At 59.3% G+C, this 17,598-nt stretch overlaps 3 protein-coding genes across 5 annotated transcripts; 1 reads left to right on the top strand and 2 right to left on the bottom strand.

Moving 5' to 3' along the window:
* The first annotated feature begins 855 nt into the window (after positions 1-855).
* On the top strand, positions 856-2,957 carry LOC121021398 (proline-rich protein 36-like). The gene is made up of 4 exons (XM_040461715.1): positions 856-899; positions 1,019-1,241; positions 1,368-2,446; positions 2,501-2,957. The coding sequence occupies exons 1-3, from the start codon at positions 856-858 to the stop codon at positions 2,418-2,420; spliced, it is 1,320 nt and encodes a 439-aa protein (XP_040317649.1). The 3' UTR covers positions 2,421-2,446; positions 2,501-2,957.
* Positions 2,958-5,718: 2,761 nt separating this feature from the next.
* On the bottom strand, positions 5,719-7,831 carry SMIM24 (small integral membrane protein 24). Its single transcript, XM_040461993.1, has 3 exons — positions 7,423-7,831; positions 7,224-7,335; positions 5,719-6,602 (listed from the first exon to the last, which is right to left on the bottom strand). Exons 1-3 carry the CDS (start codon positions 7,499-7,501, stop codon positions 6,476-6,478), a joined length of 318 nt encoding a protein of 105 aa, XP_040317927.1. The 5' UTR covers positions 7,502-7,831; the 3' UTR covers positions 5,719-6,475.
* An 867-nt stretch (positions 7,832-8,698) lies between these two features.
* On the bottom strand, positions 8,699-14,585 carry SMIM44 (small integral membrane protein 44). Of its 3 annotated transcripts, XM_040461989.1 has the most exons (5): positions 14,078-14,299; positions 12,075-13,910; positions 11,576-11,687; positions 11,253-11,312; positions 8,699-9,291 (listed from the first exon to the last, which is right to left on the bottom strand). In XM_040461989.1, exons 2-5 carry the CDS (start codon positions 12,139-12,141, stop codon positions 9,144-9,146), a joined length of 387 nt encoding a protein of 128 aa, XP_040317923.1. In that variant the 5' UTR covers positions 12,142-13,910; positions 14,078-14,299; the 3' UTR covers positions 8,699-9,143. The 3 variants fall into 3 exon arrangements, 2 of the variants coding, with proteins under 2 accessions (XP_040317923.1, XP_040317922.1); XR_005786583.1 differs by lacking the exon at positions 11,576-11,687 and having other exon boundaries at positions 9,263-9,291; positions 14,176-14,585; XM_040461988.1 differs by lacking the exons at positions 8,699-9,291; positions 11,253-11,312; positions 11,576-11,687 and having other exon boundaries at positions 13,422-13,910; positions 14,078-14,577.
* Positions 14,586-17,598: the final 3,013 nt, after the last annotated feature.

Genomic DNA, 17,598 nt, shown 5'->3' on the forward strand with positions numbered 1-17,598 from the left:
CCCAGCCCCACCCCTGGGCTCCAGGGGGGTCATTTCCGAGTCCCCTGCCCACAGCAGCAGCGGACAGACCTCAGGGGTGCACCCTGGCCCCCCGGCCAGCGGTGTCCCCATGGGGTGGCCATCCTGCCCACAGCCAGACTTCATCCCACCTCTCCTGCAGGCTGGCGTTCCCCCCCCCCCCGCCCCCCGGCTCAGGGTCACATTGCCCACTCCCGAGGCCCCCCTCCACCCCTTGCTTGTTGCCAAAGGACTCGCCGGCCCCCCCATCCCTGGAGACTGGCCTTGGGCGGCCTTTCCCGTCCTGCCCTCTCCCCCCCCCCCCACCCCCAGCCCCAGCACCCAGTTCTGTGTCTTCCAGCTGTGACTGTGGAAGGTATTTGGTATGAAGCAAACAGAAAGCAGAAGCCAAACCCAATAATATGCAATATCTGTCCGTCTGTACCTGTAGACCTAGTCCAGCTATCGTGGGCCCAGCCCGGGCCGGCGGGGACAGGGACAGCCCGGGCACAGGCCTCCCGTCTCGTGGCGGCTGACACTGTTGTCTTTTCCTTGAGTTTATTTCCTCTCCTTTCACTTTCCCTTCCCTTCCCTTTCTTTCTTGTTGTCTTCAGTTTCCTTTGCTCTTTACTCAACCAAAGCCGAGACAGTGGCAGACTTGAGGGTGTCAGAGGGCTGAGTTTCTCAACCTCCGGCCCCCACCTGAGCCCACCGCGCATCTCCCGAGGGGACACAGCAGGCAGATGGCCCCCATTCGTTGACCTGCTGCCCGCCCCCGCCCCCCCCCCCCCCCAGAGCGGTGGGGGTGGGAGGACCCGCAGGCCGGCCCTGGCTTCATCCACCATCAGAACTCATACCATGTCCTGTTGCAAAAAGACACCTCAGCAGGTCCCAGGGGGCAGGTCGCGGTCTCAGTGGCCGAAACACTGCCCCTAAGATCTGTCCTTAGGTCCGAGGGCCCGAGGCCACGCATGTCCGTGTTCATGCGGCTGATTTCTGGTTTTTATTCCCCTCCCCCCAGAACTGGGGAGCAGCCACTGCAGAGTCCCTACCGGGACCCCACCCCGAGGGCTTCTCGGGGACCCCGTGGTCCCCCGCCACGGTCCCTTCGCAGCCCGCCCCGCCTGACCCCAAGTTCCAGCCATGCTGTAGAAAAGAACCGGGAGGCCTCCCGAGTACATACAGATGGCCCCCCCGTCCTCTCTTGGACGAGGACCTGGAACACCAACCAGGTGGAGGGGGAGGTGTGGAGAGGCGAGCAGTCCCGGGCCCGTCCAGCCGAGGAGAAAGGGGGTCAGGGGTCCCCAGGCCCAGGTCTGGGCCCCAGGCTCCTGCCGAGTTCTGAGCCCAGACCTCCACCCGTGAGCTAGACAATCAGACCCAAGAGGAACCCCGGAGCAGACGTGGGGGGCAGCCGCACCCCCCAGGCAGCAGACAATTCCAGCCTCAGCCCCACACATCCCCGTCTCTGTTCTGGAACCTTCTGTCTGTCCCCAGGGACGGCAGCCGTTAGGCAGGAGCCTGGGGCCAGAAGCAGCAACCCCAGGCCCCTGCAGGATAGACCACGCAGACCCCCTCCCCACTCTGGCGTCCCCCACGGTACTTTGGACTTTTTTCTCATTAATACAGATTATACAGTGGCTACTTTTTATTTTGGCCTGGATTCCCTCTCTGAGACCCCGGTTTTCACTTTCTTTTTGGAGGGTGTTGGGAGGGAGATTCCAGACAGACATCCTCAAATCCGGCTTCCTGCCATCTTTCCCCATCTCTGCCCCCTCGGGACGCCTCCTGAGAGTCCCCCCTCCAAACTGACACAGCCTCTCCCATCCAGCCAGCCATCCCGAAGCATCTCGGAGCGTGTGGGGACCCCTGAGCTGGCCCACCCCCACCCCCAGGCGAGGCAGGGACACAGACCCAAAGCCGTACCAGTGGGACTTGTTGCGATACCAAAACAGCCTTTTCCCAAGCAGTGCCTCACATGTCTGCTGGTGTGGCTTTGGGGTTCTCCTCCCCTGTTCCCCAGGGCCCCCCCCCCCCAGGCCTCAGGAAAGAGGAGGCGGGATCCAACAGGAGTAAGGGCTCTGGGAGAGGAAGGAAGTCGCTACCGCCCACCCCACAGCCCTCCATTCACACCTCCTGGCTACAAGGGGACCCACTGGAAGGGGACAGGGGGCTGTGTCCCAGCCCCCTCCGGCCAGGAACCCCCGGTCCACTCCCCCAATGCATCAACCCCCCACCCCTCCATCTTGGGTCCCAGTCAGGCTTCTAAAACCAAAGTCCCTTCAGATCCGGGGGTCCTGGCCTCTGCCCCCAGCCTCCTCCCTCCCACCCCCAGGACCCCGCATGGGGGAAAGACGACAGAGAGTCTGAGGGACAGAGCACAGCACAGGGGAGACAGGGAGGAAGGAGAGAGACCCACTTGACTCTGAAGTTCCTTCCTTTTCCTTCCTTTTCTTTCCTCCTTTCTCTCTTTTAAAAACTTTTTGGTGGTTGTTGATGTTTGTTTTCTTTTCCTCCAAGATATTTTTTGAGGTTCCCCCCCCCCATTTTGTATTTTACTGATATTACCAGGATAGTTTACTCTGTTTCTCGCTTCCTGCTTGCCACACACACCAGATCTCACACACACACACACACACACACACACACACACGCGCGCCACATTCATGAACCCAAGTTGGGAGAAGCCTCGGGCTGGGTCTGCCGCCCCCCTCTCCCTCCCCAGGTGGGGACGGGGGGACATCTAGGCGCACCTGGCCAACTCCTCCCTTGCCCGGCTCACCCGCCTGCCCCCTCCTCACATCATTCTCTGATCATAACCTTGTATATTACGCAGTCATTTCGGGTTTTGCAGACGCGCCTACCTAAGTACCATTTACAGAAAGTGACTCTGGCTGTTATTATTTCGTTTGTTTGTTTCCCTATGCAAAAAAAAAAAAAAAAAAAAAAGAAAGAAAAAATAAAAAAAGGGGGGGGTTCCATAAAAGATTCAATAAAAAGCAAAAAAAAAAAAGAAAAGAAAAGAAAAGAAAAAGAAAAAATGTATAAAAATTAAACAAGCTTAAGCTTCGACTCTTTCTGACTGTCTCGGGTCCTTTCTGTGCTGAGTGTGGGCCGTTCTGTGCCAGGATGAAGGACAGACGCCGGGCCAGTGGCCTCGGGAAGCAGGGACCCCAGCACTTCGGAGAATCGGGCAGGTGTTCTGAGGTCTTTAGATCAAGTGTCCCCCAGAGACGCTCCACAGTGTCTGGAGACATCCGTTGACGGGGGTGGGGGGGGGCACGGATGCTGTTCAGCCCCCCACATTGCCCGGGACGCCCCCGACAGAGAGTGATCTGGGTCCAGGTCCTTCCTGCACGGTCCCTAGTGGCTCCAGTGGTCTCCCGCTCCCAGGATGGGCCACTTCGCACCCCCCAAGCCTTTGCCCTGCCGTTCTGCTCTCTGCAGCCTCCCCTCCCTACGCAGACCCTTCAGGTCCTCCAACATCCTCTTCCTCCGGGAGGCCTGCCCGGGTTTCCCCCACCGGTCTCGGATTCCCCCAGGGTCTTCAGCCAACAAACTCCGTGGTTATCTAGGGAGCACCTGCTCTGTGCCAGGAATCTCCGCCTCCCCCCCCCCCCCACCCCGGCTCCCAGGACAGAAGCTGGCACACAGACGTTGCTCCATAACATGCAGGATGCGTTCCTTCTCTTTTTCCACCTGTCAAAGTCCCATTCATTCGGCAAAGATTTCCGGAGCATCTGCCGAGTACCAAGTACTGGGGACACGGCACGGAACAAAACGCCCCAAATAACCTGCCTTCATAGCCGTTACAGCTCCAAGTTGCAGAGATGCAGGGTAAACAATAAAAATCAGCAAGACATATATGGGAGGAGGTAGGTGCCAAAGAAGTAAAGCAAAGTAAGGGAAGGGAGAGTGGGCCTCGCATGAGGAGGTAGCATCTAAACAAAGACCTGAACAGAAGGAGGGAAACAGCCCTCTGAAAATCTGACAGATGAGTGTTTCAGGCAGAGGGCACAGTCTGTGCAAAGGCCCTGGGGTAGGACCCCACCTGGCGTGTTGGAGGAACAGCCAGGAGACCGGTGTGGCTGAAGCAGAGGGAGGGACTGAGGAAGGAGGGGAAGGGACAGGGCAGGTCCTGCATGCAGGGTCTTCTGGACCACCGTCAGGACTTGGGCTTTTCCTCCAGGAAGGTGGGAGCCCTGGAGGGCTGTGGGCAGAGGAGGGTGGGACCTCACTCGGTTCCAACACCCTCTCATCCAGGGGGCCTCCCCCACCTGCCTGGGCAAAGCCCCCGTTCACCCTCCGAGCTCCCAGCCCCCAGCCCCCAGTCTGTCCCACCCTGGCCCTGGTCACACAGGGCTGGCAGTGCTCGTGTCCGGTTCTTCCCCAACCCCAGTAGCCATGGGGGCTTCTCAAAGGCTGGGGGCAGATAGGAGCGAGGCTGTGGGGGCACAGGAGCATTGCAGGTGTGAGGGGCAGTCACTTCCCTTTCTTGGGGGGGCTGGGATCTCCGAGGCATTGCCCCTCATCCCACGCCCCCATTCCAAGTCCCCCAGAGACCTCCAAGGGCCCCCCAGTTTGGGCAACCAGAGCTCTCTGCTGCACAGGCTCCTTCCATACTCCAACAGACCTACCCCGGAGGGATGATTACATCCCTTTTTACTGATGGGGAAACTGAGGCATAGAGAGAGGACACACAAAGGGACCAGGCACAGTGCCCCTACACTCCACGCAGATGCACGGCCCCACGCCGCCAACCAGATAGGAACAGACGACAGTCTTTCGGGGGGGGGGGGGGGGTGCCGAGGCAGCCCAGACCCCACCTCTTCCCGTCCCCTCCCCCATCTTGGACCGGGCTGGGTGCTTCTGCCCTCGGCAGCAAGGTTCTGGCGCCCCCTCGTGGACGGGACGGGGAGCTGCACCCAGAAGCCAGTCTTGGGCGCAGGCGTGGCAGGCAGCCCCCAGCCACCTGCGCCCTCACCCCCACCCTGCAGCCCAGCCCCTCCCCGCAACGAGAAAGGGGGCCCTAGCAGGAGCTTCTTTTGCGGGATGAAGGTTCAGCCTGTTGTGGGGGCTCAGACAGCGTTGGGGTCATTTGGGGCAGGGCTCATGCGGGATGGGGGCTCGACCCCCATCAACCAGAGGTGGGGGGAGGGTCAGTCTGGAGCTCAGCCCAAGGTGGGGGGGCTCAGCCGGGATCGGGGGTCACTCAGAGCTGTGGGACTTCACCAGGGGTGTGGGGCTCAACCCAGAGTGGGAGGTCAACCGGGCTTGGGGTCCTCAGACCGGAGGTCAGGGCTCCGCTATTTTGGGGGGGGGGGGATCTCCAGGAAAGCATCTGTGGTTTCGGACGTTGGCCCCTGAGGTGATGCAGTTCTTGGCTCTGCGGGGGGGGGGAGCTGTCCCAACACTGCAGGCTGTTCGCCGTCCCCTGGGCCCCCAACTAAATGCCATAAAGGGACGCGGGCTTGCGACAGCAACAAAACGCTCCCCGCCCCATTTCCAGACGCCCCTAGAGGAGAAGTCCCGCCCCTGCGGAAGGGGAGGAGCCTACATGGCCCCGCCCTTCTCGCGACCTCTCCGACCTCCGCTCCGCCCCCACCCGGAACCCCCGGAGCGTCCGGACCCCAGAGCCGCAGTCTGGGTGCTCACGCTGCGGCCTTGTAGATCCCCCAAGCCTGTTCGAGGACGGCCGTGCGCCCGGCCCCATCCGCGCCGTTTCAGCATCACAAAAAGCTGGCATTTATTAGACGCCTTTTGGGTTCCGGGTTCTGTGCCCAGGATTTTTGTGGACATCTTTTCACTTCGTCCTCATGACAGCTTATAAAGGATCAAGTTATTTTCCTCCCCCCCTCCCCCCTTTACGGGACAGGACACTGAGGCACAGAGACGTTAAGTTACATGCTTAGGGCCACACAGCAAGGACGGAGCCGCGGAGCCGCCACCAAGAGGGCAGGGCAGGAAGAGGGGGTGATGACGCCGCGTCTCCTCCCAGCCTCGGCACCCGCACGCAGTCCCAGCTGGGGGGGGGGGGGGGGACAGTGACCAGAAACTCGGCACACGGTGGGAGGGGCGCTCGTCTCCCAGGAAACCGCCCTGCGCTCCGCATCGGCTCCAAGTTCTTGCCCAGAAGCAGCAGAAGCGAGATTGCAGGAGGACCGGACCGGGCCTGGGCCCTGCAAACACTGGAGAGCCAACTGCACGGTTTCTGCCCCACGTCCCTCTTGCCAGTGAAAAAGGGGGCTGGGGCAGGATGTGCTGGGGAAGGGGACGCATAAACACCCAAGTAAATGCAAAGAAGCCTCCCAGAGGGACTTGGGGTGGGTCCTGAGCGCTCCTCATTCAGGGACCCTTCACCCCGAACCCCACATGGGATAATTCCCCTGGCCCCGGGACCGGGACTTTGCTTGCAGAGTGCAGAGCAGGCATGGGGGCAGCCCTGGAGGCCTGCCTGGAGGAGGCAGGCGAGAAACCTTCATTTGGAGGAGCTCACCACTCCTTCACGGTTTGGAGGCACCTCTCTCTCCTCCAGCTCCAGCCCCTGGTCACCCTCTGCTTCTTTCTCCTCCTTTCTCACACTCCCCACGTCCTCCTCTTTGTCGCTGTGGAAACGAGAAGGGTCCAGAACACCTCACTTAATAAGGACTTCCAGCGCTCCCGGCCTCTTGCGATTCTCCCAGAACCTCCCAAACCCCCACGCTTTGTTGTTCCCATCGTACACAAGGGGTGCTGAGGCTCGGACAGGTTAGGACCCTTGCCGGAGCCCCCCCCCCCCGCCCCCCTCCCCCGTGAGCTACAGGAGCCCCAACCGTCCTGAGTCTCAGAACTGCAGGTGCCCCAACAGGCAGAGAGCCACGGAGACGGGTGGGTGGATGGGTGGCTAGGTGAGCGAGTGGCTGGGTGACAGAACAATTAGAAGGCCACGTGGGTGGGCGGGGGGGACAGGTGGACGGTCGCACGGGTGGATGGAGGCAGCAGCGATGGGGGCTGGATACACCCGTCTCGGGGAAGCCTCCTCGTTTTCAGGTGAGTAGTCAGGAGGGAAGTCCGTGAGGTTATGGGAGGCCCCATCGGTTCTGAGTCCAAGAACCCCCCCCACCCGGCCCTGCCCTGCCTGCCTCCTCCGAGGCTCTGGGAGGAGAGGGGAGAGACTCCCCGGAGGGGGGGGGAGGGGGCCGGTGGTTCGGCAGGGGAGGGGGGGCTCAGGCTCAAAGGGGGCCCACCTGTCGCGGGCCTCTCTGCACCAGACGGCGTAGACCACGGTGAAGACGAAGGTGAGGAAGAGGGCGGCCAGCGCGGCCCCCAGCCCCACCAGCCACGGCTTCCTCTGGGCCACTGCGGGCGGGGCGCGGGGCAGGGTCAGAGGCTGGGCCACCGGGTCGGGACTCCCTTCCCACCTCCTCTCCCTCCCAGAGGCCTTACAGGGCTGTGCCTGAACCAGGCACGGGACCAGAGCTTCCAGAAGGGAGACCCGGCCAGTGGTCATCCAGAACCTGTCCATCCTTGTGGGTCTGTCCTCGCCTCTCTCCAGTAGGTTCTGGGGTGCCACCCCCCCCCCCCCCAGAGGAGGAAGTGGCCTGCCCAGGATACCCCGGGGCAAGGTGTGGCCGGTGTGGCAGGAAGTGGGGGTGGGGCCCCCTTCTCTGGATTCGGGGCCTGCCGGGGAAGGGGCCTCAGGGTCCCAGGCATCCCAGCACCCTGTCTCCCTGAGGACCGCCCCCCCCACCGGACCCCCTCACTCCCCACATCCAGAGCCGAGGTGGGGGTGGGGGGAGAGGCTGAGGAGAGGTGGGGAACTCCTTCCCCAAACACCTACTGTGTGCCAGCCCCTGCAAGGGTCGTCTGGCATTCCAGAGGGACACGGTTGTCCCAGCTAGGAAGCACAGCCTGGAACGAGCACCCCGCACCCCAACCCTCCCCGTCCTAGGACATTCATCTCCGAGTGTGACCTTAGCTAGAGCCTACAAACTCCCTCATCCTTTGGGTGGCCTGGACTTCCATCTCCGCTCTGCCAACAGCAGCCAGTGACACCTGGCCGGTGACATCTGTCGTTCTGTGCTTTGGTATTTTCAGCTGGAAAATGGGACAGATCGCGTACTGCTGACCGAGGATGAAGTTGCTAGGGGTTCGCTGGGAGCATCTCTCAGGGCGTTTATTAGCTTTATTTTCTTTATGGCTTTTCCACCCCCTGCTGGACGGTCCTGGAAGTGTTCTTGCACAGTGGCTCCCTGCCTTCTGGGTCGCATCCCACCAACCCCAGCTACGCGCCCCAGAACCGATCCGGGATGCCGGCCTTTATCAAGGTCCCCATTGAGAAATAGTTAACATCCAGGACAAGGCCCAGGGCCCGGAGAGGCGGAGGTGAAAGAGGAAGCCGGAAACTGGGAGGAGGAAGCACTGTCCCTTCCCAAGACAGCAGGGAACCCTGCGGCACCTGCAGCCTCCCAGACCCAGTTCCCCAGGATGGAGCCACGTGACCCCGGGGGGTGGAGGAGCGGCGATTTCCCAGGATACGGCTCTCTGGGGACTCAAAGTCCAGGGCTCAGGGCAGCAAACTCGAGATTGCACGGAGATTGTGCCGGGTGCCGGGGCATCTGGGCACGGGGCAACTTGCCGTTCCGTACCCGCACAGGCATTGGCCCCGACCCCCAAAGCCGCCTCCCCCAGGGGGAAACTGAGTCCCACGAGACAACAGGGGCCCTTCTGGAGGGCTCTTATCAATTCTTTAATGCAGGTCCCCAGAAGGCAGCCCCGGCCCCGTGCTGGTCCCGGGGCGGAGAGGGACGGGGGAGGTTCTGGACAACAGATATCAGGGAGAAGGAAAAGAAATCAGGCAGTGGGTAGAAGTAGGTGGGGCCAGGAGATGGCAGAGGGCTTGGGGGTTTCTCCATAACCGAGAATGTGCTCCAAGTCCAGGAATCACTAGGCAGACACATCAGGAAGGAGGGCGGATAAAGCCCACGCGTGTAGCGCACGGAGAGCCCTCCCTGAGGGGCAGGGCGAGTTCCACCGGTCTTCTTTCTGGGAGTGGTGTTCTCAACTCCACGTGGAATGTCGGGGTGGCTTCACATCCAGGTCATTGCTTGTATGGTGTGGAAGGGGTACCTCTGGGGGGCTGCCTGGAGGAAGTGTGTGGTGAGTCTTCACATGGCTGTGTTCTTGACTGTCTCATCATCTCCAGGCTCCTCCTTCTCCTCCAGCTCCAGCCCCAAGTTTCTCTCTCCTGCCTTCTCAGCCTTCTTCTCCTTCTCCTCCTGTATCTCGTCTTTCTTCTTCCTCTTGTCTCTTTCACTGTATGAATACAAAGGCCCCAGACCACGATAAGAAACAGAGTCGCTCGTATTTAATGACACTTTCATGTGCCAGGCCTTGTGACGAGTGTTTTAGAAAAAGTATCTTTGTTGAGTCCTCGAAACAGTCCTTGTGAGGAAGCCTTATCTCTTTTTCGCAAAGGCAGAAACTAAGGCTCAACCAACCATCCCATGGGTGGGCAGGTGGATGGATGGGAGAATGGATGGATGAATGGATGGATGGATGGATGGACAGACGGATGGATGGAAGAATGTATGTATGGATGGATGGATGGATGGATGGATAGGTAGATAAGTAGAGAAGTGAATGGAAGCTTGCATGGAGGGAGGAATAGGTAAACAGAGTGATAGGTGTAGATTGATTAGAGGAAGGAAAGAATAATGTCAATGGATGAATGGATAGGAGTGTAGATAGGTGGGTGGGGGGATAGATCACTGGGATAATGGGGGGGGAAATGGGCAGGTGGATGGATGGGTGAGTGAGTAGGTTGATGGGTGGGTAGGGGAATGGATGGATGGATGGACAGATGGACGGATGGATGGATGGATGGAAGAATGGATGGATGGATGGATGGATGGATGGATGGGTGGATGGATGGATGGGTGGATGGATGGACAGATGGATGGATGGAAGAATGGATGGATGGATGGACGGACAGATGGATGGATGGATGGATGGATGGATGGAAGACTGGATGAAAGAATGGATGGATGGATGGATGGATGGATGGATGGATGGGAGGATGGACAGATGGATGGATGGATGGATGGATGGATGGACAGATGGATGGATGGAAGGATGGATGGATGGATGGATGGAAGAATGGATGGATGGATGGACAGATGGATGGATGCATGGATGAATGGATGGACAGATAGATGGATGGAAGAATGGATGGATGGATGGATGGATGGACAAATAGATGGATGGAAGAATGGATGGATGGATGGATGGACAAGATGGATGGATGGAAGAATGGACAGACGGATGGATGGGTGGATGGACGGACGGATGGATGGATGGATGGGTGGATGGATGATGGACAGAAGAATGGATGGATGGATGGAGGAATGAACAAGGCAGGGAGAAAACTGCCAACATAGGAACCCTGGTGGATTCTACAACCTCCAGCACATCTGGGGAGTGGGAATCACATTTCGCTGGAACTGCACTGGGTCTTAGACAAAGCAAGCCATCAGGCCTGCACCTGTCCTTCTGTACATTTTGGTCTCAACTGAGAATCTTCCAGTCAGACTGGCCTCCTCCCCTCTCCTGCCCTCCTACTCCTATCCCCCAACTTTTGCCCAAGTTGAGATGTTGTACCGGAAGGTCCCCCGCCCTGCCACATCCCTGAGCCTTCCCATCAGAATCGTGCCTGGAAGCAGTCAGGACCATAGGAGGCACTGAGTCCAGGAGAGTCACCCACAACAAACCACACGCTTGTGCACAGACACCTACACAATCCCACACCACCGTCTTATTCAACACATATTTGCCAAGTGCCAACTGGGTGCCGGGCCCTGTGCTGAGCACTGGGCACACAGCCGGGACTGAAGCTAAGTTCTATTCATCAATTGGAAGCTACCATGTAGTGTCGAGAAGGCGGTAAATGACTAAGAGAATTTCAGCTGGTGTTAAATGCAAAGAAAAACACACAGCTTGGGGACACAGAGCGTCAGGAGAGCGGGTAGTCAGGGTGGGCTTCTGTGAGGAAGAAAGATCTGGGCAGGGACTGAAGGAGGAGCCAGCCGGAAGATACACGGCAAAAGGTGTTCCAATCGGCGAGAACAGTAGGTGCAAAGGCCCTGGGGCGGGAATGTGCTTGAAGTGTTCAAGAGCGGGAGGTCATCTGTGCCCACCCGTGCCTCCCCACCCCCGGAGAGGGCGCACACAGACCCCCTGACCCCGCACACAGCCACCCACGTTCACACAGGCGGTACCTCAGGTCCACATCCTGGTTGGTCTCTATTCTGCACCTGGGCTCCCCCTCATCCTCAGCCCTGTAGGAGAGATAGAAACGGGGCGGGGGGAGGTGAGGGGGGGTGAAGGGCAGGAGGTAGGGAGACCCTCGGCCCCTCTGCCGTGAGCTGGGGCTCACGAACCACAGAAAGGAAGGCAGGTGTCCTGGATTGTGAGGTGGGGGTGTGAGCAGCGACAGGGAAATGGGGAGACAGAAGGGACCAGAGAGAGTCGGAGAGGGGGAGGGGCGCCCAGCACTTTGGGACGGGGGCGGGGACAAGGGAGCGGGGAGAGGGGCTCCCACCTCACTTTGGAGCACCAGATGCGGTTGGCCAGCATGAGGAGGAAGACGATAAACAGGAATCCCACGACGGCTGCCAGGCCCACCAGCCAGGGCTTCAGGTGACGCTGCGCGGCTGTCCGAAGGTGTGGTAGGTGGGACTCAGAGATGGGGAGGCCGGGGGCCTGGCCCCCGACAGGGGAGAGGGGAGCGGTGCTGGGGGTGCTCAAGCAGATGGGGTCTTGGAAAGGGGCTGGGTTCAGAGACCGGATCTAGAGACCAGGAGGGGGCTAGGGGCTGTGACGGGCAGGATTGGCCTCAGGGACGGGGAGGGAGGCCCAGAGGGAGTGGAGGGGCTGGGGGGGGGGGGCCGGGCCCCATTCCTCATCTCCCTGCCCCCTCCTCTCAGAGGCCTCAGGTCCTCATCATGAAAAATGGGGAGAAGGCGAGCCTTTGGATGAGCCCATCCCACAACCGCTCCCCACCACTGCCCCGCCAGCCCGGGTCCAGGGCACAGCCCTACCCTCCTGAGCCTCAGCAGGTGACAGGAGCAGGGCGCTGAGCAGGAAAAGGGTCTCCAGGGTCCCCATGGCCGCGGAGGAGCCAGCAGCAAGGCACAGTCAAGGTCAGGCCCGGTCTAGGCCCTGCCCAGCCCTGGAAACAGCGGCAGGCGGGCCCAGGGGTGGGGCAGGCCCAGACCCGGAGGGGGCCCTCCCTCCTCCCCTCCCCACCGGGAGATCAGACTCTGGACCTGAAATAACAATTAACGCGGGGAGTCCAGCCCCCTCCACCCTGGGCCCTGCCCCGGGACCCAGCCTCCAGGCTCCCAGGCTCCCTGCGGCAGGGGCCCGGCTGCGATGGGCCTCCACGCGTCGCTACGTCTCCGTCTCCGAACTCCCCACAAAATGTTATGCCCCCGTGTCGTAGAGAAGCTCGAGGAGGCCAGGAGCACAGAGGTCACGCGGAAATTTTGCGAGCTGGGATCCGAACCCCGGTCACCCGGAGCCAAGGCTGGGATGAGCACAGGGACAGGAAGCGAGGGGCCGCGTGCCCACCGGGCTTCTCCAAACCCACCCACGCCCTTATGGCTGGAGAGTGGGTCAACCAGGCGCCGATGACTCAGGGTCCAGGCTCTCCTGCCCGTCAACCTTGGTCCCCGGGGCTGATTAGATAGGGGACCCTGCCCAAGCGAGGGAGTGCTGCAGCCCAGCTGTCATGGGACAGCCACGGCCCGGGCACGTGGCAGGAGGCCCGGAGTGGGGGTCTCTGCAGGGCCCTGGGGGAGGGGGTCCGGGGGGCACTGGGGGATAACAGCGTCATTGCACATGGCCTTATGGAGGGCCTACGCATCCCTGGGGCCTCCTCCCTCCCTGCGGTCTGACTATAGACTACAGGCCACCCAGCAGAGCGGTGGAGTTCAAAGCGAGCCCACCCCGACCACCCAGGCGGTACGTATGAAGCCCCTACTGTGTGCCCTATTCTGTGCAAAGCTCAGATGGGAGGGAGGAAGCCTCAGGCAGTGTCCTCCGGGAATTCTCGGGTTAGCTGGGAAGTCAGGACCCCCCCCCCAACCCGGGGACCGGCAGATCGAGCGGGGCCCAGCAGCAGAGCCTGGGAAGGAGGCCGGGGTGGGGACCGAGCAGATCCGGAAGACCGGGGGCAGAACCCCACCTTGGGGCTTCTGCTTCGAAGGCAGGTCACAGAACCGGCCTCCGGCCACAAAAAAGATCTCTCTGCTGCAAGCAAGTCCTTTCTGGGCTTCGTGCCTCCATTGTCCCATCTGTTAAATGGGAGCAAGTGAGTCCTGCCCGCTAGGATCACAGGGAAAAGGCTCACCGAGCACGACGGCAGGCACAGGCTAAGCACTAGGTCACGGTTAGCCACCATTATCACTCTTTTAAAAACATCTTCTTGGTGGAGGCCGGGCGGGATTAGGCTCTGGGGCCAAGGGGGAAACAGGCGGGAAGCGCCAACCACTGGGAGACCTGCCGGCCGAGAACGGGAACATTCTGTGCCAAGACAGGGCAGATCAGTGGAACAAGGGGTCCTGAGCGCCCAAGTCCAGGCTACACAACCGCCAGAGGAGTTCAAGGCCGGGGCCAGGCCAGAGGGCAGGGCCCAGCTCAGTTCAGCCTCCAGAAGGAGCTTCGGCCAGGGGGGTCCTTGAAGGCAATTGAAGGGCGGCGGGGAGGGGCGGAGGCTTCTGCGGGGGCTGCGTCGGTGCCCCCGCCAGGGTCCTCGTCGCCCCGCCAGGCCAGGGCCAGCTGCAGATCGAGCTCCTCCAGATCCTCCCCCTCCAGGCTCGGGCGCAGCTCCTGGGGGGCGTCCTCCTGGTCTGGCTTCGGGCCAAAGGCCCAGTCTGCGGTAGGACGCTGGTGAGGAGCCCCCCCACCCAGGGACCCCGTCCGCCCTGCGCCCCCCCGCCAGGCCACCAGCGCCCCCCCCCCCCCCCCCCCCCCCCCCCCCCCCCGCCCCGGGGTGGCCCAGCACTGCCCCCAGCCAGGCCCTCGGTGGGTAGCGGCTCACCGGCCAGGTCGTGGGCGAGGTCCTTGATGAGATGCCCCACAATGGCGTAGGCCACGGCCACCACCAGGAATGCCGCGAGCAGCAGGTACAGCACATACCTGGGCAGGCGGATGGCATCCAGGGGCGGCGGGCGGTACTCTTCGTAGAGCGGCGGGGCCGGGCTCCAGCCCTCCATCCCCTCCTCGACTGCCAGCCCCGGCATGGTGGCCGCCCGCAGCAGGAGAGGCCTGGAGGTGACCCGCGTGGAGGAAATATTAAGGGGCTTTGGGTAAGAGGATTGGGGCTCCTTCGAGGCCACCATCTGTCTGGATTAATCACAGCGCAAATCGCTTCCGCCCGCTGCGCTCCCCCCTCCTCCCTCGTTCAGCTCCCGCCAACCTGGCTGGTGCTCTGAATGTCTATCCCGACCTCAGGGCCTTTGCTCCAGCTGTCCTGGGAAATTCCCTGGCCTCATGGAGCTGACATTCAAGACGAGGGGACAGACGTTGAGAAAAACAGGGCCTTAGAGTAAACAATGTATTGGGTTAGAACGTGCAGAGCCGTGTTGGGATGGGGGGGCGAGTCTATGGGGTTGGGACTACTAAGGGGAGTGAAAGCTTAAAATATGGTAGCTAAGGTCATATGGAGGTGCATGTGAGCAGAAACCCGGAGGAGGAAGAGAACCAGGGATGGGAGTGCCAGAGGGAACAGCAGTCCGGGCAGAGGGCATAGCACGTGCAAAGGCCCTGGGGCAGGACCTGCCTGGGATACTGGAGAAGAGCGAGGAGGCCCATTTGACTGGAGCAGACTGAGTGAGGGGGAGAGAGGGAGAAGGGGAGGACGAGGAGGGGTCTGGGGCAGACCATGGAGGGCCTTGGGGGCGGTGGGGAGAATCTGGGCTTTTACCCTGAGGGAGGTGGGAGTCCTGGAGGGCTGTGGGCAGAGGAGGGCGGGACCTGACTCAGGTGTTCAGGGGCGCCCTCTCGTGGCTGCTGCGGGGAGGACGGACCGCGAGGGGAGAGGACAGGCTGGAAGGGACTGCTGGGGTCCAGCTGAGTGACGATGGGGGCTGGGCGCCCCTGGAGGCAGAGGAGAGGCTGTCCTTCAGGACCTTTTTCCAACTTTTCTTCTTGCCATTACAAATAATGTTGCAACAGGCGCTTCTTTTCCACCTTTCAAAGTGAAAACACTTTTCGTATGTTTAACTTTCAAATGTTTATTATTTCTTAAAGTTTATTTACTTATCGTAAGAGAGAGAGAGAGAGAGGAAGCGCGTATGAGTAGGGACAGAGAGAGAGAGAGGAAGCGAGAGAATCCCCAGCAGGCTCCGCACCATCAGCACGGAGCCTGATGCGGGGCTCAAACTCATGGACTGTGAGATCGTGACATGAGCCGAAGTCGGACGCTAAACCGGCTGAGCCCCCCGGGCGCCCCTGACTTTGAAATTTTTCATTTTGTTAATGTTTTTATTTATTTTTGAGACAGAGAGAGACAGAGCATGAGCGGAGGAGGGGGGGAGAGAGAGGGAGACACAGAGTCCAGGCTCGGAGCTGTCAGCACAGAGCCCGACGCGGGGCTCGAGCTCACGGACCGCGAGATCATGACCTGAGCTGAAGTCGGACGCTTAACCCACTGAGTTCCCCCAGGCGCCCCTGACTTTGAAATTTTTAAATGCTGGGAATAGTAGTCCGCCTTTTCCCTGCCATCCATTGTTCCGGTGATTTGTTATGAAAACTTGCAAATGTATAGAAAAGTTTAGGTTGGGGGTGTCTGGGTGGCTCAGTGCGTTAAGTGGCCAACTCTTGATTTTGGCTCAGGTCATGATCTCACGGTTCGGGAGACTGAGCCTCAAGTCAGGCTCTGCCCTAGCAGCACATCTCTCTCTGTCTCTCTACCCCTCCCCCACTTGTGCTATTTCTCAAAAATAAATAAATAAATAAATAAATAAACACCTTTTTCAAAAAAAGAAAAGTTTAAAGAATTGTACAGCTGTCATATGCCCACCATCCACTTTCCCCAGTTAACATACGGCTGTATCTGCTCTATTATATAGCTAACCACACGCACACGCACGCACACAAGCACACACACGCAATTATGCATATCAAAATAAATTGCACACCTCACATCCATCAGAACAGCTACTGTCAAAAAGTACAGGGGCACCTGGGTGGCTCAGTCGTTTACGCGTCTGACTTTGGCTCAGGTCATGATCTCACAATTCATGGGTTCGAGCCCCGGGTCGGGCTCTGTGCTGACAGCTTGGAGCCTGGAGGCTGGAGCCTGCTTCGGATTCTGGGTCTCTCTCTCTCTCTCTCTGCCCCTCCCCTGCTTGCGCTCTGTGTGTGTCTCTCTCTGTCTCTCAAAAGATGAATAAACCTTTTTTTTTTAAAGGCACAGATGTGGCAAAATTGGAACCCTCGGGCCAGGATGGCCAGGATGTAGAATGGTGCGGCCACCGTGGAAAACAGTTCAGCAGTGCCTCAAAAAGTTAAACGTAGTCTTCCCATGGGATCCAGAAATCCCGCTCATAGGTATCTGCCCCAAAGATTTGAAAGTAGGGAAGCAAACAGATTCTTGCACGCTGATGTTCACAGCGGTCTTATTCACAATGGCCAAAAGGTGGAAACAGTCCAAATGTCCATCAACAGATGAAGAGATAAACAAACTGTGGTCCATCCACACCGTATGCAACAGTATTCAGCCCTAAGAAGGAAGGATATCCTGGCACCTGCCGCAACCTGGATGGACCTTGAGGACACTGTGCTCAGTGAAATAAGCCCGACACAAAAGGACACATCCCGCATGATCCCACTCGCTGGAGGTCCCTGGGCGAATAACATCCGAAGAGACAAAAAATACAATCGAGGTTGCCAGGGCCTGAGGCTCCGGGGAATAATTCTCCTGTGAACACGGGTATACAATTACCTGTTTGAGTGTATATCTTAGATATACATCTAAGAGCAGAGTTGCTGGGCCGTATGGTATGTGTAACTTTTTGAGGAATACTATCCTGTTTGGACATAACTGCTTAAAAGCTTGCTTTGTCTTGTGTGGACAGCATCCTGCTGACAGCCAGTGGTAGTCTGGACTCTCACGGGGGCAGTAAGATGAGGAAAAAGTGACGGGATTCGGACCCTATTTCAGACCCTGGATGGATAGGTTGGGAAGGTAAGAATGGCATCCAGGTACTGGTGAGAAACCTTGCACTTATCCTGGAGAGCGCTCTTGCTCCGAAACTCCAAATCCAATCCTTCCTCGAATCCTGTTTGCCCTACCTCCAAAAATTCAGGGGAGCCTGGTTGGCTCAGCGAGTGTCGTGCACCACTCTTGATCTCGGGGGGTGTGAGTTCAAGCCCCACGTGTGGGTGTAGAAATTACTTAAAATCTCTAAAAAAAAAAAAATCATAATAAAAATAAACAAAATTAATCCAGAATCTGAGTACTTCTGGTCTCTTTGCTTCCACCCTCCTAATAACGATTTTCTGCCTACCAGTCCAAAAAAAGCCTGTTCAGAATGTCCCTGATTAGAACACTTCTGT

This window comes from Herpailurus yagouaroundi, unplaced genomic scaffold (assembly GCF_014898765.1).
Source record: "Herpailurus yagouaroundi ecotype Mexico unplaced genomic scaffold, PumYag 295, whole genome shotgun sequence".
Classification (NCBI taxonomy): Eukaryota; Metazoa; Chordata; class Mammalia; order Carnivora; family Felidae; genus Herpailurus; species Herpailurus yagouaroundi.